Raw genomic sequence first — 20,971 nt, 5'->3', positions numbered from 1 at the left:
ATTTGAGGAAACAATCTATAATAGTAAAATATGATAAAATATTTCCCATTTAAAAGATATATCAAACAAATAAATAAGAACTGAAACTATTTTAAGGAAAGTAATTATAATATATATTGAACTTTTTAAGAGTATTAATATATTATTAAGAAAAAAAGAGTAAAGTCATCTATTTTTTATTATTTCTAGTTCCTTGAATAAAAATGTAAAACATAAAAGGTTTCAATTGCAAAATAACTAATAAATGAACTACTAATTTTATAAACTACAAAGTTAAGTTATACAATTTATTATTGTAAATTTCTTATTTATTCGAGTAATTTTATTAAATTTAGAATTTCATGTATATGTAAAATTCTTGTATTTTCTATAATTTAAAACAATACATTATGAATTTTTAAGAAGTAAAATTTGTGTTGAGTTGAAGCCTCACGAAGTAATTATATATTTAAAATGTTTATATAAATTAACTTTTGTATATTTTACTAATAAGACCTTTATATCTTCATTTATTACCACTTTCTTTCATACTTGAAAGTGATACTTTTTTTTATAATATTAAGTATTCCTTAAAAAATAGTTATATAACATTATTATAGTTTAGTTTATATGTGAAATGATTTTGTAGATAATTCAGTAAAATACTAAAGTGGACTATAGTACCTTAGTAAGATGTTGAATTATCTTAAAAAAGTGTATCTTTAGGAAAATATTTGCTTATTCAAGTATATATGTAGAGTTTTAGTTTCTATTTTTATTTGCACCCAATATCTATAAATTTTCTAAGTATTTAGTAATTTAATATTGGATATTTTTATTTTTAGTTAGAGACAGTGATGTTAAACTAAACTCCCGGGTGCATGCATGCAACTTAGATATTTGAAAAAAATTATTTTTAGATATAAAAATTGATCTAAACTATAAGTATCTTATTATAAATTAGAGAATTTGTCTCTGAAAAAACTATTTAATTTAATACTGATTTTTTTAATATCAAATTCAATATTTAAGTAAATGTCAAAATATTTAATATTTAGTATTAATAATAAATTTTGCGCCAATTTTTTTTTTCTTTTTTGCACCATTATTGAGAATGTAAATACCTTATAACATTAATTATATAATAACAATTTGATCTATTTAATTAACATTATTAAAAATTTAATTATGGTAATGGAAATTTAAATTGACTTCTATTTTTGTTTCGAAATACCGGGAATAATCTCCAAAATCTAATCCTATCTGATATAATCAGAAAAATCTTAATTGTATACCTATAGCACGTTGAAATATGTGTTACTTAAAAATTTATATTATTATATCTACATTATCGAGATTTTTATTAGTCATCATCACTTTAATAATAATGATTCTCTTATTGAATAATGCAAATAGTATTATACTTTATATATTTAAGGGATCTTATAATACTAACAAATTTAAAAGAAAAAAGATTTATTACTAAAATAAGAATAAAATTTATAGAATAAAGAATTAATTTAGAGTATAACTACGCTATATTATTAAGGCTCTCGAATTCGTGTTTTTTATGATAGTCTAGACTTGACAATATATATTTATCAGTTCATCAATCTATTAGAAAAAAAGTGTAATTAGTATCATAATTATCTTTAAATAGATAATAAATTGGTATAATGTATTTACATGTATAAATATTTTATATATAATGAAACTATCTTCAGGAAATAAAGTAAGTTTACATAATAAAAGTAGGGATAATTTAAATTCTCAAAAAGAAATAAATGAGAAAAGAAGTAATATGGAATCTGGAGTTTGGAACAAAATACTTGGTTTAATAAAAAATTCTCTTGGTATTTCCTCACCTAACTCTGCAACAAAATACAATTTATTTGAAAAGGATATGTCAGAAAATCTAATTTATAATCCAAAGAAGAAAACTCAAGAATTTTATGTAGATAATATTAACAAGTTTGAATATAGTAATAAGTCAAAGCTGAATGCATCTCTATTATATCATAGCTCTGATTATAAAAAACTTACAAACTCTTCAAAAGAGCACATAAACAAATTACCATCACCTAGTTCTCTTGGAATATCATTTGCAGAACAAATACTTAGTTATGACTGCAGTACATATGATCCAAAATTAAGCCATGGAATTAGTCCTGTAACTCCTACAACATGTGATAGTAATTCAGTAGCTACATCTTCACCATTATCAACAAACATACAAACTCCAAATTCAATTTTGAGTAGTAATAAGAGCGTTGAAATCGTTGATAATTCACCAATTAGAGTTGATAGTATTCCAAATATAAATAACTATGCAGTTGATTTCTCAACAGAAGGTAAATTTAAATCTAAAGATTGCACGGATTATTATTCAATAACTAATTTAAAAAATACTTCTCTTACATCTAATATTTTAGGAAGTAGACAAACTTTTAGTCGTGATTGTGATTTTGAAGAAATTACAAGATCAATGCCACAATCGTTATCGTTATCTAGTCCTTGTTTAAAATTATTTGATTATAATTATAAAGTTGGATTTAATACAGTTTCTTATTCATCTACAGCTTCATTACTGAATAATACATGTAAAACTAAAATTGAGAATTTCTCATTAAAAAATACTCAAATAAATAAAAGTACCGATTTACAGTTTAAAAGTAAAGAAGATAACTTTGATATTACATTTTATTCTTGGAAGGAGTCTAAGAAGTTGATTAATAAATTAAGAAGAACTTCGGATACATTCAAACTTAGTGGAATTCCCTATTCAGAGTGGAAATTAGAAAAAATTCCAACTTTAGGAGCTTCTCCAACAAGTTGTAGAGTTCAAGAGATGTTCAGAGGTACAATAAAATCAGAATTTAAGAATTCTAGGGATGAAGTTCAACATGTCTTCATTAAAAGAGTCCCAATAAATATTTGGATGAAACAATGGGAAATGCATGAAATTTGGGATGGGGATTATGTGACTGATGGAGAAGATTTTGTCATGGAAGCAGCAGCATTGGCTTTCCTTCAAAAATATAGCCAAGGATTAGCACCAAAATTATTAGCAGTTCTTGAGCATAAGGATGTAACAGATTTAGATAATCTGTCTAAAAACTTCGAAATTGCTCCAGTATCTAGAAGTTTTAGAGTTTCAAAAGATATAACACACATTATATTGGTATCAGAGCTATATGGAGATGATTTACTTGATTATTTAGATCGTAGAGAAAAAGAGAAAAGTCTCCTAACATTTCAAGAGAAAAGAAAACTTCAATATAATCTAGCACTGCAATTAAACCATTTACATCTAAAAGGGCTTTGTCATTTAGATTTTACACCAGAGAATATCTTAGTTGGACCTCAAGGGATAAGTATTTGTGACTTTGCCAAAGCTACTCCAATAATAACTAAATATCCTTGTCATACACATTATATAAAGGATGCTGATGAACCTTTAAGACATATTAAAAAGGCTACGCATTCACCAAGTAACTATTTTGAATTTGAAAGTTGTGAGCCAACTGTTGGAAAAGGGGCCTACATGCCCCCTGAATGCTGGAGAATATTTTGGAAGCTTGAGGAAAATCATATTCAATATCCCCTAGAGGAACTTACAGACACATTTATATCAAGAGACAAATCTAAGGGGATCTCTACAATTAAAAAATCTTTCATTTCAATAACAGATAGGCAATCTTATTATTTCAAAGTAAGAATAGCTGATGTTTATATGCTTGGTATACTAATGTTCTGGATATGGTCAGATGGAGGAATCTGGAAATATTCTGATATTCGACAAGATCATAGATATCAAAATTTAGTTTCAGCAAATATGAATTTCGATGTATTTAGAGAATGTAGGACCTGGAATACAGCTCTTAAATCTCTATTATGTAAAATGTTGCAACCAGATCCAAATAAACGTATTACACTTAATGAAGTCCTACTAGATCCTTGGTGGTCAACTCCAATTGATCATCAGTAGGTTCAATTTTAGATTTAGTTTGCTTGTTATCAAAATATATTAGTCAATTTACAGAATATAGTGTTTTGTAATAATATAATTGTTAATATACTGCTTATATAGTTACTTTATTCATATGGCGGATATATATAATTGACATACTTTAATATTATCTACTATTTGATTATTATTTTCTTGAGATTTTTGCTTTAAATATCTTATAAAGTACTGTTCTTAAAATGGAAAGCCCACATATTATAATTAAAAAGGTATTTAATAAGTCCATAAAGTCTCTATTTCCTGAATATGAGAATGAGGCTGTAATCTCAATATCTAATCCAAATTTTGGGGATTATCAATGTAATAGTGGAATGTTAATTTTTTCTACTATTGGTAAAAGTATGGGAATGAAAAGTCCAAGGGAAATTGGTGAAAAGATCAAGCAATTTATTATGTTTGATCCTAATTCTAATTTTTTATTTGACTCAATTACTGTAGCACCCCAAGGTTTTATAACGGTCAAAATTTCGACGAATTTTCTTTGTAAAAATCTTCAAAATATTTTGCAAAGAGGAGAAGTTCAAGTAACTTTATCATCTTCTCCTGTGAAAATTATTGAAGATAAAAAGCCGAAAGTGCTTGTTGATTTCTCTTCACCAAATATAGCAAAAGAGATGCACGTAGGTCACCTACGTTCTACAATTATTGGGGATACAATTTGTCGTATATTTGAATATTTAGGATATGAAGTACTTCGCATAAATCATGTTGGAGATTGGGGAACACAATTTGGAATGCTCATTGAATATTTAAAGGAACAATATCCTGATTATACAGCTAATATACCTGAAATATCAGATCTGCAAGAATTTTATAGAAGTGCCAAAAAAAAATTTGATCAAGATCCAGAATTTAAACTAAGAAGCCAAAAGAGTGTAGTAAAACTTCAAGGTGGAGATCCTACAGCAAGAGCTGCATGGAAAAAAATTTGTGAAATTAGTCGTACTGAATTTCAAAAAGTATATGATCGCTTAAATATACATATAGAAGAATATGGTGAAAGCTTTTATAATGATCTGATTCCTGAAGTTATTCTAAAAATGAAGGAAAAGGGAATTATTCAACTTGATGATGGAGCTCAATGCATATTTACTAGTATAAATAATATTCCTTTAATGGCTGTAAAGAGTGATGGTGGCTATGGTTATGATTCAACAGATTTAGCTGCTATTTATTATAGGTTGAAAGAAATTAGAGCCGATTGGGTTATTTATATTACTGATTCAGGTCAAGAAGAGCATTTTCTAAAAATTTTTGAAGCTGCTAAGATTATGGAATGGCATAATCCACCGAAAACAAGATTGGATTTTGTAGGATTTGGAGTAATTCAAGGGGAAGATGGTAAAAAATTTAAAACAAGATCTGGAGATACTGTAAAATTAGTGGAATTATTGGATGAAGCTGTAACAAGGGCTTATAATGAATTAATAAATAGACGATTGCAAAATGCTAAAGTTAATGAAAATACTGAATATGAAGATGATGATTTAAAAGAAATGGCTAAAAAAATCGGTTATGCTGCAGTCAAATATTTCGACATGAAGCAGAATCGTCTAACAAATTATAAATTCTCATTCGACAGAATGTTAGATCCTAAAGGAAATACAGCAGTCTACCTCCTTTATGCATATGCAAGGATATGTGCAATATTTAGGAGATCTGGATTAAATCTCGATAATAAATCGGATATCGAAATATTATCTAGTTATTCCATTAATATACAACAATCAGAAGAACGTCTCATAGCATTAAAAATAATCAGATTTCCAGAAGTTTTTGATGGGATAATTGTTGATTTACATATAAATAGATTGACCGAGTATTGTTATGAGCTATGTGAACTAGTGGCCCAATTTTACACATCATGTAGAATTTTAGACTGTAATGACTCTGAAATTAGGCAAAGCAGATTAGCTCTTTGTTTTATAATTAAAAAGGTACTTTTAGTTACTCTAAATCTGTTGGGAATAGAACCCCTTGAGAAAATTTAATTCTAACTTGAATAATCAAGAATAATAAATTATTTTTATTGAATCGAGAGAATAAATAATATATAATTTGTAATCTAAGGATTATCTTTTAATAATTACTTCACCAATATATGTACCTAATTTAAAACTTATACAAAGTATTAGCTGGAATATCAAATATCATAAAGTACGCACAAAAAATATTGAAAACTAAATTTTATCTCTACTTTCTGTTTATAATTCACACTTTTATATATCTTAGTTATTTTAATATATAAAAATCTAATATTAAATCTTTAAGAAATATATATATTCAATAGATTAATATACAAACTTTTTAATAGAACTATAATAATTGTATTATATGTTGTATGTAAACTCTTTAAAAGATTTTTATCAATAAATATTAAAGTTTTATCTAAAAAAAAATTGTGAGTGGAATTGTTCACATTAACTTTATAATATATTAGTTAAATATTATTCAATGTTATTTGGTCATTTTTTTCTTAAATTAATAACTATTTCTATTCTTAACCAGATTTACAAATAATATTAACATATCTTCAAACGATTTTAATATAATATCTCAACTAAAATCTTTATATCTTATCTAGTCATAAATTTGCTATATTACTTATCTATTATATCTTAGTTTACAAATATTTTACTTAGGAAATTTAATAATAAATTTTTTTAATTCAATACTTGACCAGTAATATTTAAATATAGTATGCTTATATTTAATACACATCTAGACAGATATTAATCTGAGTCTTCAAATACTATGTGAGTATTCTGTTTTCCTTCATTTTTATTCATTTTCATCGGTTTAGGGTTTTCATCTCTAAATGTTTTCTTTTTATCTACCTTATCCAATCTTTTATTTACTTTTTTTTGTAACTTATTAACTTGTACATTAGAATCCTTTATAATATAATTTATCTTATTTCTTTTATAATTTACAGAACTTCCATCTTTATTCATAATTTCAGACTCAGCTAATTTACTATCCTCAATATTTTTACACTCATCAAAAATAAGAAATATATCCTTTTCTTTATGACTATACTTTGTATGGGATTTCATCTTTTTAATTCTTAATTCTTTCTTTATTTTTTGTATTTCTTCAATCAAATATTCACGTTTTTGTGTTATATTATCATCAAGTTGTATACTAGGGAATAATGGTATATACCACTTCTGTTTTGAATAATTATAAAGTCTTATATAATCTTGTAATTTAGAGTATTTAATCATTTCACTCTTAAGTTTATCTAACTCCTGAGAGTCTGTTGAAAAATTGTTATTTCCAATCAAATCTGCTAATTTGTGTTGAATCCTATTTAGCTGCCTTTTAACCTTCACTAATTCTGTAAATCTCATTTTTTTGTCTCTATTTCTTCTATATTCAAGATAACGAGCAATTTTCTTCTCATGATTTGATTTTCCACCTCTAGCCATAATATCTTCGAGTTTTTTAAGTTCTAATTGTAATGATTCCCTAGCTCCTTGTGGGATTTTCAAATTCTCTCTACTTAAGAGACGTTTTAAGTCCCTGTATCGTTTCTTTGATGACTTATTTTGAGAATTAGTATTCGATCTATCTTGATTAAAGCTGATATTCTTTTGTTCTATCATTTTATTTAGGATTTTTTTTAAATATTTAGTATTACATCAAAACTAAAAATAATTATAGGCGCTAGAAGTTGTACTATCTAAATTTGCTAAGCATCTCATGATATTTAGAGATTAACTAAACTTCCTATATTACTCCTATGCCCCTATATCTAGCTTGGTTTACTCTCCACCATGATTACTATGAATTCAGATTTGATGAGCTGGAATCTCTAGCTATTATTTATGGAGTAGACAAGCATGAACTATGGTCTGAAGTATCTAAGAATACCTCTGTTGGGGATAATAAGGAAACAATAAGACCTGAGATAACAGATAATGGAAGTCCCTTTATTTGGGTAGAATTACCAAATGATAATGTGGCATTACAGATCCTTGGAAGAAGTATTTTGATCCGAGGTTTTATAGAAGTATGGTCTAGCGGATCAAACTATAACTCCGTTAAAAGTAATTTGGAACTTCCCGAAATCAAGAATAATTATATAAACAGATACTTAAACGAGTCATTAGAATTTTCTTGGTATGTTAGAGCTATTAGGAAGAAACTTTCACGACAAGAACAAGTTGATCGTATGAATTTTTTTAGATTCTTATTTACAGGGAAAGAGAAGGTTAATTTAGAGAATCCATCAATAATCCTTGTAATATTTGAAGAATGGAAAAATATGAAGACACATGAAGATGACTTTTCTAAAATAAATGATAATTGTAATAAATTAAAAAATTTTCAGGAAACTACACAAAGCAAAAATTGTGAATTAAGAAGAGTTTACATGGGAAGAGCAGTAGGTATTCAGAATTGGCATAATATAAAAAAAAAAACTCCTTGGTGGTTTAAATATACTTTAAATGAACGTCCAATATTAGGTCCAACAACTCTAGATAACGAACTTTCTTTTATTATGTGTAATATTGGTAAAGTTAAGAAGAATTCTATAATATTTGACCCATTTTGTGGAACTGGTGGAACTTTAATTGCAGCATCTCATTTAGGTGCTCTTTGTTTTGGTTCTGATCTCGATATTAGGGTTTTAAATGGTTGGTCATGTTCTTATATAAATCCCCATTTAATTAAAAGTGGAATTTTAGACGAATCATCTTCTAGAAGTATATTTTCAAACTTTATATATTATAAACTACCTTTACCTGAAATAATTCGAATGGATGTATCTTCATCAATCCTTAGATACCCTTTTATCGATGCAATAATTTGTGATCCTCCATATGGTATAAGAGCAAGCTCTAGAACCACAAAAATTGAAGTCATGGATGAATCCTTTAATGATATCACACACTTTCCAACATCTAAAGGATTTGGATATATTCACTCAGTAGAAAATATAATTTATGATATGTTAATATTTGCATCAAAATATTTAGTAAATAATGGTAGAATTGTTTTTTTATTACCAGTTATATTGAATGAAATATCTACTAGTATTGATAAATTATATAAAGATTGGAATAATATATATAATATTGAATATCATCACTTACAAACTTTAGGTGGGGGTTTAGGACGATTATTAATTTGTATGACAAGTAAATCTAAAAATTATGTGCAGTTTACAAGTAAATAGAAATTATAGGTTGAATTATGAACAATTGATTTAATATCTTAACAATCTATATTAATTAATATCGATAATTACTATGAATAATTACACAAGATACAAATCGATATTAATTACTTGAAGAATACATTAAGCTTAGAAATACTTGTTTAGATTCCTATTATTTAGAGTTTATAATCTTTAGAATATTTGTAAATTTTTTTCTTAAAATATATTATATTTATATTGAAATTTATTATAGGGAAATGAGATTTTGATATCCCCCTAATACTTCAGAAATTTCATATATATATGAAATAAGGTTCTCTTTAAATACTATAAATTTATTTTCTAATATAATAGACAAGACAAGCCTTATAGATACATTCGACAATAATTTGACATTATGCTACTTCTTGAGTATCAAATGCTACAATTTTTTTTTTCTTCTTAGATTTATTATGAGAATAAGCTTCTATTGTCTTCTTTTTATCCATCGTAATATCTTTGTCAGAGTATTTTCGTATTATAGATTGCAATTTGTGGGATTGTAAAGGCTTCAGAGGTTCACAATTAAATTTACTAGTTATTCCAAAGGAACTATTGTTCTGCTTTTTATGATCCTTTGTCTGAATGACCTCTACTACCCCAGTTTCTTGAATATTATGTAAGGGACAATTTATCATTGATTGTAATAATGATGATGGAAGTGGACATAAATAAGTATTTAGACCTCTAGATAAATTTCTCATCTTTGTATTACCAAATTGCTGAGCTTTATCAAATTTTGAACAATATAATGTAGAAAATTTGGATAAAGTATCATCTTTATTATCACATGAATTAATTAATTCCTTTATCTTATTTGAGACCGAAGATAAGGGATTTTCTTGAGATTTCCTTATTTTAGTGTCATTTATTAGTTGCTTCTCAAAACCACTAGAAATATACAGTTCCTCTATTTGCTTTATTATATCTAAATTATGCAAGTCATCAGATTTAACCTCTCTTTCCACATCTCTTATAGTTCCTATAGTACTATCTAAACTCTCATCTTCTAATTTATTATCTAAACATCCAAGTAATTTGATGTAAATATCTGCACTAGATAAAAGTGTTACAATATAACATTGACTTGTTTTTAATCTGTGACAAATCAAAGCATCTGATATCCAATTATCTTCAGGAATTTCAAGTCCCAAACTAGCTATATTTATTAAATTAAAAGGATCTAAACATATATCATATAGATTTATTGTTGCTTTAGGATCTCTATCTATAATTGCAAAAGTAAAATTTTCTAATAAGTTTTTTCCATTAACTATGAAGGATGATGAGTTGAATTTACCCTCCCAGACTAATACATATGTATCAAGATTCCATATTAATAATTTAGAAACTAATTCTGATGATATTACACCGATTAGAAAAATAGAATCACTTTTTTTAACAATCTCAATCTGACTTAAGACTATTTGCTGTTCTGAGATTGCCATACCTTGGTATTTAGGTACCGGAATAGCCTTAACTTCATTTAATGACATATCTTCATTATTAAATGAGTACAAAACTATTAAATTTGGTACTGATACAGCAACAATACCTGTTTCCAAATATATATTGGATGTAAAAATATACTTTTCATAACATGAAATCACTTGTGCACAATACCATTCATTTACCTCATTATTATATACCCATAATTTGATGTATTTGTCCTTACTTGCTGTTAAAAATATAGGATATTTACATTCATACGAATAATTAGAAGAGCTACATTGAAACAATGCTACCACAGTATCCAAGTGAACATCTACTATTTCTGTCATTATTTTATAAGAAATACTATCTTCACTTTCAATCTTCTCCCAAAATTTAAGATTATATCTTGACTTTTTATTCTTCAAAATCCCATATTTATGACATTCTGATGTAACAGAATATCTTCCACAATCTGAAAAAGTTACCATACTAAGAAAGGAGTGCTTATTAAGTACATCACTATATTTTGGTGCAGATAAACCCTCTCCAATACTTGAAACATATGATTCTTCACATTTCGTAAGAATTGATGCTATTGATTTATCTTTATATGCATCATGAATATGTACTTTAAAAGGATGACCAATAATAGCTACTGGTAATCCTGATGAATAACCACTATAATTTGATAATTTCATTGAACTAGTATTACATTTACAATTATCACTAGTTAATTTGTTATATCCTAATTTAATATTAGGTGAAACAACAAGATTATATGGTATAGCAATTCCTCTAATAGAATTTATGATTTTCATATGAACTAAATCCACAATTCTAATACAATTATCGGCACAAGTTATAGCTACAGTTAAATCTGGAACTATAGTACCCATTTTAAATACTTTTTTATTATAGGAAGATGAAAATACTGATATAGTATATATAGGAGCTCCTAAACGTGGTAAAAATTGTCTTGTTCCACTTTGCTGAGGTGACAATGACTCCTTTTTTCTAAATGTATCTGAAGCAAAAGTCTGACGCCATAATACAAGAACTGCTTCCTCACCTCCAGAGAGTACCACATCACTTTCTGGAATCATAGATATAGCTCTTAACTCATGAGAATGCCAATGACTAGTTGAGGTATTTATTGAGTTATTCATAAGCATTTTATCATATCTCTCTTCATCTATATTTGATGCTTCATTCCATATTGAATTCTCATTTTTGTAATCAATAGGAGGTACAAACCAATAGGTTAGACGACCATATACATCTCCAGTTACTACAAATTGACAATTATAACAAATATCCATTGATATTAAATATTCTGAATGCCTAAATCGAACTATTTTGTCAGAATATATTGGAGTCCATAAAATTAGTATATTCCTCCATATAAAACAGAAAAGATTTCCATCTTTAGATACTTCAAAGGATGAAGCCCCATATGAAAACTTTATTACCTCTCTAGGTTTTATAGATTTTCCAATATTTTCAGTATCTATTTCATTATCTGAAGTTAATTTTAGAATACCCTCAATAGATACTGAAAAAATAGATACAAAATTAGTATTCAAAGGTATCTCACAAATAGATTCTGCAGTTGTTGTAAGAAAAAAAATATCTTTATCTGTTGTCTTCATATCAATTATAGAACTATTACCATTTATTTCAAATTCAAATATTGGATTTATAGTTAATTCGTTTTCTATAAATTTGTACAATCTGCATTTGCCATCAAGACTACTTATTATTATAATGTCCGGATTTAAACGCAAAGATAAAACCCCAGAAATAGGCGTTTTTGCACCTACTAATTTAGAAATAATAGATCCATCTCCTAAAGTTTCATATATAAAGACTGTTTTATCTCTTCCTTTTGGAATAGCTAAATATTTACCACCCAAACAAAAGACTGGTTTAATCCGCAATGAGAAACAACCTCCACTAAACTGGGAACTGTTTAAGGCTTCCAGCTTATTCATCTTAACAAATCCAACTGTTAGATCTTATTCAACCAATTTTAACTCCCAATTAATTTCTTCTTTATTTTCTTTAGGTCTTACTTTGACTTTCGAATCTGCCCTTTACCTCATCATATAATGGCGCACAGTATCGTGTCTCTCTAAGTATCTCCACCTTGGGTCTAATATCATTTGAAGATGTAGCAAACATGTAAAAACTAAGTTTTAATAATATTCCAAGCTGTAATGACCAAATTTGATCTAAATAAATTCTTTTAATAGTTTAGAAATTTGGTTTGATTTTTTTTAAGAATTGGAGTTTCGTACATTTATTCGGTAATAAAGGATCTAATAAAAATTTAGGCTGTTACAAATAATGTTAATAATATAAAGGATAATAATAAATATTTCGAAGCATCTAATATTATTAAAGAACTTTAATCTTAATATTTACATTAATTACTTTGTACTTTTTTTTTTTTTTATTCCTAGTTACTATTATATTTAGAATATTCTCTAAAATATTACCCAAACTATTAAGACTTTTATAACACTTTTTAATTCAAATATTTCTTTTTAAAATAAAGTTATAGGAACTTTAAGAAAGTTGATACTATAAAATTATAAGAATCTCGTTATAATACAACTTGAAAATTGGAAAAAATATTAAGTACTTCTAAATCAATATAAAATTATAGAGCATATTTAGGAATATTCAATCTAAATTTAGAATCATATAACTAATTTACATAATGATAAATAGTAAAATAAAAGATATTTCATTAGCTGGATATGGTTTTAAAGAAATAAAGCTTGCAAAATCTGATATGGCTGGTTTGACAGCCTTAAAGGAACAATATGAGGATTCTAAACCATTGAAGGGAGCTAAAATTACTGGTTGTTTACATTTAACAATTGAAACTGCTATATTAATTGATACTTTAGCAGCTCTAGGTGCTGAAATAAGATGGTGTAGTTGTAATATATACTCAACTCAAGATCATGCTGCTGCTGCTGTTGTTAAGAGTGGAAAAGCTACGGTATTTGCGTGGAAGAATGAAACTATTGAAGAATATTGGTGGTGTGTAAATCAAGCATTAATATGGGAATGTGAATCAGGAATTAATGGACCAAATTTAATTATTGATGATGGTGGAGATGCCACTTTAATAGTTCATGAAGGAGTAAAAGCTGAAAAGTTATATAGAGAAAGTGGAATTATACCAGTATATCTTGATAGTATCATAGATAATAAAGGTTTCCCATTATCTGAAGATACAAAGGCAATGTATGCACTCATAAAGCAAGATTTAATAGTAAATCCATTTAAATGGTCTGAAATATCCAAAAATATTTGTGGTGTTAGTGAAGAGACTACTACTGGTGTAATGAAACTCAATATGATGGAAATGAAAAAGGAATTATTATTTCCTGCCATAAATGTAAATGATAGTGTTACGAAATCCAAATTTGATAATATATATGGTTGTAGACAATCGTTAATTCATGGATTATTTAATGGTTGTGTACCGATGATAGGTGGTAAAGTAGTAGTATTACTTGGTTTTGGTGATGTTGGAAAAGGTTGTGCTCAGGCATTATCAGGTACTGGAGCAAGAGTAATAATTACTGAAATAGATCCTATATGTGCACTACAGGCTATAATGGAAGGGTATGATGTTAAAGTTATGGAAGATATTACTCATATAGGAGATTTCTTTGTTACTGCTACTGGAAATAAAAATGTAATTACTCTTGAACATATGAGGAACATGAAAGATAATGCAATTGTTGCTAATATTGGGCATTTTGATCATGAAATTGATGTTTTAGGATTAGAATCTTATCCAGGCATTAAAATAACTGAAATTAAGACTAATGTTCATTTATATACATTCCCTGATACAGAGAAGGGGATTATACTATTATGTAAAGGACGTTTAGTTAATCTTGGATGTGCTTCTGGTCATCCACCTTTAGTTATGTCTATGTCATTTACTAATCAAATATTAGCACAAATTGAATTATGGAAGAATAGAGACAAAAAATATATGAAAAAAAAGGATACAGTTTTGATGAAAAGTGCTCAATACAATGAAGAGTCATATTTTAAAGTTACAAGGCTTCCAAAGCATCTTGATGAATTTGTTGCAAGAATACACTTAAATGTTGTGGGAGCTAGACTTACAAAGTTAACAAAAGAACAAGCCGAGTATATTAATGTGCCTATTGATGGACCCTATAAATGTGAATCTTATCGTTATTAATATTACAAAATAATCTAAAAATGAAATATTTTCTAAATTATTACTAATATAATCTAAATTTCTGGTTTAAATTTACCAATACCAACCCAATTTCTACCTATATTAAAAAGATCACTTTTATTTTTTATTTTGCAAACATCTTCAATCTTTTTCAATCTTTTCTCTCTAATATTTGAGTATGATCTTCTTACTTCTAAAATATAATGATCTAAATCAGGATTTTTAGATTTATCCTTTTTATTTTTGTCTAGTTTTTGTCTAGTTCTTTCTGATATAATAGGAGGAGAATTTACTATATCTCCAAATTTTGGGTATTTAGTATTAATTATCTCATCTTCTTTATGTTCTATTTCCTTATATTTGTTGCTAATTCTCTCAATTTTTCTATTTAATCGCTTTTCACGTTTAATTTTAAGTTTTGCAGAACGAACCTTTCTTAGTATCTCTCTATCGTTCTCATATAAATTTCTATGCATTTCATCATCTACTCTTTGAGAAAATTTTTTTAAACTCTCATTTTCCATTGGTTTCAAAAAATTCATCTTATTCTTTATTCCAATTACCTGTTTATGAATACCAGGGATAACTTTAAGGGGTAAAATCTTCTGTTTTTGGCATGAACTTGGATATCTACAGTTTAAAATCGTACCATCCTCTTTAATTATACCATCCCAGTCATTTGCTGGTAAATTATATTTATCATTAATATCTAAATGTCTTATTTGTCTATTCTTCTCTAAAGCCTGCTTTTTTTTGAAAGGGATAACCATTAAAATTTGAAACTTTTACTAGTCTAATATTGAAATATATTGAGCGGGCAAATTAAATTGGCGCTGGAAATAGCTCCCCACAAGGTTCACATTGACATGCACTTTTTACTATTTTTTATATACTAATTTTTTTGTAGATATGGTAATTGGATTATCTAAACAAGACGTCTCTGAAGCAATTGTATTAGAGCAATTGTATGGAATTTTGAAAGATTGGAGAATTTGCATGAACTGTAATTCAAATACCTCAACTCATTTAGATACTGCAAAGAATATTCTTATTTGTCATTCATGCACTAAATCTAAATTATCATGTAAAAGAATAGGATCTGACAAAATTTCTATGAAACAAGTAGAAAACTTAAAAAAAAATTTGACTAAAACAAAAAATAAGAAATATAAGGGATTCTCTATTATAAATCTCTTAAGAAGTAAAACACTGAAAAAAAATTCCTATAATGAAGATTCTGAGTTTGAAAAATATAGAAATAATATAGAGGAATGTCTTCTTAGTAATATATTTTCAAATAAGTCTGATAAATATTTAACATCATCATCTTACACCTATTCAAGGGATAATTGTGGTTTCGTATCTGATTATGATGATGTAACAAAATCAGCTAATCTAACCTATAATTTAAGAAGATATCAATCAATGCAAAATTTTGGTAATTTAAATTTTCATGGGAGAGCATATAGAAGTGAAGCTGAGATAGATTACCCTATTAATAATGATAAGAGGAGGAATTCGTCGTGTATAAATTTTCGTATGAATAATAAAAATCCATTTTCAGAAAATTCGTGGTGGAATGACAATTAAAATCTAAATATTTTGAAATAAAGAGAATATCATCATCTAATTAACATTTTTTTTTTTAAGCTTTAAATAAAATTATTTATTTTTGCTATATAAACCATTGTGGGAATCTCGTAACCAAAATCTTGACGAATATTTGACTTTCAATTACCTGAATATGAGCAGCTCTTCCAATAAAAGTATCCAAATTTTTTTGGGGAAGATAGAAATTTACATCAATTCTAGTCAAATTTTTGGGATCAACATCTTTAAAGATCGCTTTTACCATATCTTTATATGCTAGAAGGCTATCTGGAGAACATTCTGCTCTAGCACTATCATAAGGTGCATACATATCCTGATGAGAAGAGCAAAAAACAATATATTTAAAACTTGAAAGATAATGTGAATTTTCAATTGCTAGCTTATATAAATATGTTTCTTCAATATTATAAGAATCTGAGAGTGTTAATTGAGTTAAACAAGGAGAATTTTTCCACTTTTTCATTAACCAAACACCAACATTTACAAGTTTTGAAGAGCTTGATAAATATCCTAAGTGAGGAGTACTCAAAGTCCAAAAAAGAAAAAATTTTTGTTTAAATTGTCTTAAGTATGGTAATGCAGCCCTAATAATTAGTCCACCAAGAGAATGACCTACAAAAGAAAGTTTTTCTAGAGAATTACTGAAAGGAGTTACAGCTTCAATAATTTCAAAGCTAAGCCTTTTACCCATCTCTTCAATTGGTTCATCAGTTAATTCTTCATTACAAGTACTTAATAAACAAAGTACTTCAGGATAATACAATGAAATAATATTCCTTACATTTCTCATATCAAAGGCAGTACCCTGAAAACCATGTACAAATATCATTATATGAACCCCTACATCTTTTTTTAAATTTTTTTGAATGTTTTTTTTTGAGTTTTTTTGTTCTATTATCGGACTCACTGGAACTTCATTTGTAGATTTTTCAAAATCATTTATTAATGCCTCATCTACTATATTTAAAGCTTTTATTATAGGATCATTATTTAATCCTACTCTACAAGCTTGACCACAATGCACTAAAATACCACCTAATTTCTTATTAGTATGTGACTCAGAATATTGTTGGATAAATATTATTGGTAACCATTCATTATATTTACTACTTGTTATAGAAATAGGAATATCCAAAGTTTTTTTGGGATCTATTGAATCATTAGAATCTCCAAAAATCGAAGATAAACAAATTTCCTCTACTAAAGTAGGTGATGGAATTGATTTAAATACAGAATCATTCCTTAATTGTTCAGCTATTTTTGAATGATATTCAACTGGTTTCATAAAATATGAAGTTGATTTTTGAGATCCAATTATCCATGGAGATAATAAAGCTAATGTCCCTCGTGATTTTTGTTTAATTATCTCTTCTTCTGTAGGAGATGAATTTACAGATAATATTGAAGGAGGAGTTATTGGAAATGTACCATTTCCAATAAATTCTGGAAATTTAGGTGGTAAAGGTTTCAGATTAGGTATTAACATTTCATCATTAGGGAGTGTCTCTATAAAAATTACTTCATTCCAAAGATACATCTTTTTTCTTATATATTCCATCCTAGCAATATTCTCCAATTTTGGAAGTATAAAAGGAAAAATACTAATAATACGATCCCAACTATTAGTAATTTGTTGTGATAAATCTGTTATATCATCTAATAATATCTTCCCATATTGTTCAATTCCATATGGAGACTTAATATAACTTTGTAAAGTTGGTAAACTACAAACTATTGTTGCATAATCTATATTATTATATTGTGGTGATAAATCACTTCTAAATAATGGAGGTGTTATTCCTCTCTTATAATTTAATTGCCAAAATAAAGGAGTTAAAGACCATATAGTATTTGGAAATCTAATACAACATGTTGATGTTAATTGTTTCTTTATTTTAAATTCTTGCATATTATGAGATGGTATTGTTTCTAAATCATTATCTAATTTATCCCATTCAGTATAATTATTATTAATCAAATCTATCTCTTTAAAATCATTTTCATTTAATTTAACTACAACAAAAGGTACTGTAGCACCATTCTCAACATAAGAATATTTCTCAAGATCTATTAGTGGTTCTACATTTATTTTAGTACCTCCAGGTAATTCTAAATAAGGAATACTTAATAATGATCCCATTAAACGAAGTCTTTGTGTACTGCAACATTTACTAATAATAAATTTCATATGAGCAGCTAGTTGAATAAATACATAAGTCAAAGTTGAAACCAATTCTAGACGAAGTCTAGAACATTCCAAAAACATTGGATCACGAGTTATTACTGAAGGAAATACTTCATCAATACTTATTATATTATCCTCTAATTTTAATAAATCAGTTTTATCATTATCTTTATTATTATTATTTGATTTATCTACTAATTCAGATATATTATTTTTTTTATTCAAAAATCCTTCTGAAGTTGATATTTGAGCTATCTTCTGAAGAACTATACCTCTTATAGTAAAAATAGTTCTTTTATCACTTTTTTTATAAATATCCAAATCAGATTTCGCATTTTGTATAAATAAATTTGAATTAAAAGATGGATTCCCTAATTCAGCAGTAATAGTATCTCCAAGTAATAAAAAAGAAGGTATTTGTGGTTGAGATTTTGAAATTTTATACCTTGTACAATATTTAGTTAATTTAGGAGCTCTTAATACAGGAGAAATAAATAACCTAGTTATTTGTGTCATTATTATACAACCTATATGACAAAAGTGATATTCATCAAATATTATTGGAATATATTCTACTATTCCACTTGATACATTATTTATTTTGTAAACATTATAAGAAACACTAGAATAGTCCCCTATCTTCAATGGAATATTTTTATTATTTATATTATCTGTACAAGATATAATTGGAGTCCCTAAAATATCTGATAATACCATTTCAGAATATAAAAGATCAACTTCTAAAAAAAAAGGTACCAATTTGATATTACCATTTAAATAGGTATTCTCACTATTATGAAAAGAATTTGCTGATAATGTTTCAAAAAAAAATGATGTACTTTTAGTAGGAGGAATATAAAGAGGTATATCACTACTAAATAAAATTGTCTCATTTATGTCTATAATATCATCTATATATTTAATTAATATAGGACTTGTTACTGAAGAGCCATCTTCTAAAATTTCTGCACTTTCAGATTTAAATTGATTATTCCTTGTATGAAGTATTTTAGTGGGAGTAATTCCATATGTGCAATCTCCTTCTACATAATATAAACGACACATTAATCTATAATAACCATTTTGTAATAAATCAATATTACGAAATTTGCATAAATTTATGCCAACATTTATTGTAGCATGTAGTTCCATCAAATATATTAACTATTGTAAAAATATCTAAATTTCATTATTTTTCCCTGAGATCAGAAAATTATTTTTTTACATGGATAAGACAAAAAATTTTATGGCGCCTTATAGGGTTTTTGCTCCTTTTAAAAAGCTTTGTCTAATGATAAATAAAAAGCGTCTAGTCGTATCTTTTATTGGGAAGAAGACGTAAGAATAGGATAGGAAAAAAAAGTTATATTCTTAGTATTGTTGAGATTTTATTTAAATAGAGATATTACTTCTTTTTTTTTTTCTTTTTAAATAAGCTATTATCTAAAGTTTCAGTATTAGTATTAGATCTAAGAAATGTAGTGTCCCTAGATCACTTCTAGAAAATAAAATTACAGGGGATATGTCCTTTCCTAACATTATGTATTGGATTGATAATAACATTAAAAGAAAGAAAAATAAAGAAGAATCAAGTAATATATAATAAAACCTAATTTCCAATATATACCAAAGAGACACGTAACTAAATTACACTAGGGATCTTCTATCGAATAATAGAATAGTTTTTTTTATGTTATTACACCTGCTGACTAAAATTGACAGGGATTACATTGTAAATGATTTTATTCTTTTTCCTCTTTTTTTTTTTCTTATTTATATTAAGATGAAATAAAAGCCCTAAATATAACCAGGAGATAATACAATTAACTCAATTGGCGCGTATTATCAGGCGCCTATGAGTAACCCCACCTAGTATATTTTTCTTTTATGAACTTTATTTTTTTTCCTATAGAAAAAAAAAGTAAAGTTTATATTTTAGCTATAAATAGCTATAAAATATTGGAATATATTTTTAAATAATATATATATTGATTAATATTAGGGGAAATACTATAAATTTTATAAGTAGTATTTAGCTCAAGATCCTATTTTTGGCTATAGCTTTAAAGGTACATGGATTAAATTAACAAACTATTTTATTACCATTAAGTGGCAATGGCTTCTCAGATATCATCGCCACTATCTAACACAGTAGTATGTTCTACTTGGAAGATAGAAAGGCTCATTGGTGGAGGTAGTTTTGGTGACATATATCTGGCTGTAAACATTGAAACTAATGAAGAAGTTGCTATAAAGGCTGAATCAACATTTTCTAGACATCCTCAACTTGTA

General features: G+C 26.8%; 9 protein-coding genes across 9 annotated transcripts; 5 read left to right on the top strand and 4 right to left on the bottom strand.

Annotated features, from left to right (window-relative positions):
• Positions 1-1,687: 1,687 nt before the first annotated feature.
• Positions 1,688-3,967, top strand: cand_033530 (uncharacterized protein; the record flags this gene model as incomplete). Its single annotated transcript, XM_067213579.1, has 1 exon — positions 1,688-3,967. The coding sequence occupies one exon, from the start codon at positions 1,688-1,690 to the stop codon at positions 3,965-3,967; it is 2,280 nt and encodes a 759-aa protein (XP_067070141.1).
• Positions 3,968-4,185: 218 nt separating this feature from the next.
• cand_033520 (arginyl-tRNA synthetase family protein) lies at positions 4,186-5,997 on the top strand (the record flags this gene model as incomplete). Its single annotated transcript, XM_067213578.1, has 1 exon — positions 4,186-5,997. The coding sequence occupies one exon, from the start codon at positions 4,186-4,188 to the stop codon at positions 5,995-5,997; it is 1,812 nt and encodes a 603-aa protein (XP_067070140.1).
• A 741-nt stretch (positions 5,998-6,738) lies between these two features.
• On the bottom strand, positions 6,739-7,614 carry cand_033510 (uncharacterized protein; the record flags this gene model as incomplete). The annotated part of the gene is made up of 1 exon (XM_067213577.1): positions 6,739-7,614. One exon carries the CDS (start codon positions 7,612-7,614, stop codon positions 6,739-6,741), a length of 876 nt encoding a protein of 291 aa, XP_067070139.1.
• A 137-nt stretch (positions 7,615-7,751) lies between these two features.
• On the top strand, positions 7,752-9,191 carry cand_033500 (tRNA guanosine-2-O-methyltransferase TRM11; the record flags this gene model as incomplete). Its single annotated transcript, XM_067213576.1, has 1 exon — positions 7,752-9,191. The coding sequence occupies one exon, from the start codon at positions 7,752-7,754 to the stop codon at positions 9,189-9,191; it is 1,440 nt and encodes a 479-aa protein (XP_067070138.1).
• Positions 9,192-9,568: 377 nt separating this feature from the next.
• Positions 9,569-12,637, bottom strand: cand_033490 (uncharacterized protein; the record flags this gene model as incomplete). Its single annotated transcript, XM_067213575.1, has 1 exon — positions 9,569-12,637. The coding sequence occupies one exon, from the start codon at positions 12,635-12,637 to the stop codon at positions 9,569-9,571; it is 3,069 nt and encodes a 1,022-aa protein (XP_067070137.1).
• A 731-nt stretch (positions 12,638-13,368) lies between these two features.
• cand_033480 (adenosylhomocysteinase protein) lies at positions 13,369-14,883 on the top strand (the record flags this gene model as incomplete). The annotated part of the gene is made up of 1 exon (XM_067213574.1): positions 13,369-14,883. One exon carries the CDS (start codon positions 13,369-13,371, stop codon positions 14,881-14,883), a length of 1,515 nt encoding a protein of 504 aa, XP_067070136.1.
• A 53-nt stretch (positions 14,884-14,936) lies between these two features.
• On the bottom strand, positions 14,937-15,653 carry cand_033470 (uncharacterized protein; the record flags this gene model as incomplete). The annotated part of the gene is made up of 1 exon (XM_067213573.1): positions 14,937-15,653. The coding sequence occupies one exon, from the start codon at positions 15,651-15,653 to the stop codon at positions 14,937-14,939; it is 717 nt and encodes a 238-aa protein (XP_067070135.1).
• A 139-nt stretch (positions 15,654-15,792) lies between these two features.
• Positions 15,793-16,473, top strand: cand_033460 (uncharacterized protein; the record flags this gene model as incomplete). Its single annotated transcript, XM_067213572.1, has 1 exon — positions 15,793-16,473. One exon carries the CDS (start codon positions 15,793-15,795, stop codon positions 16,471-16,473), a length of 681 nt encoding a protein of 226 aa, XP_067070134.1.
• An 85-nt stretch (positions 16,474-16,558) lies between these two features.
• On the bottom strand, positions 16,559-19,831 carry cand_033450 (uncharacterized protein; the record flags this gene model as incomplete). The annotated part of the gene is made up of 1 exon (XM_067213571.1): positions 16,559-19,831. One exon carries the CDS (start codon positions 19,829-19,831, stop codon positions 16,559-16,561), a length of 3,273 nt encoding a protein of 1,090 aa, XP_067070133.1.
• Positions 19,832-20,971: the final 1,140 nt, after the last annotated feature.

This window comes from Cryptosporidium andersoni, assembly GCF_001865355.1.
Source record: "Cryptosporidium andersoni isolate 30847 chromosome Unknown contig_6, whole genome shotgun sequence".
Classification (NCBI taxonomy): domain Eukaryota; phylum Apicomplexa; class Conoidasida; order Eucoccidiorida; family Cryptosporidiidae; genus Cryptosporidium; species Cryptosporidium andersoni.
Note: the sequence above shows the minus strand (reverse complement) of the source record. Positions and strands in the feature narration are given on the sequence as shown.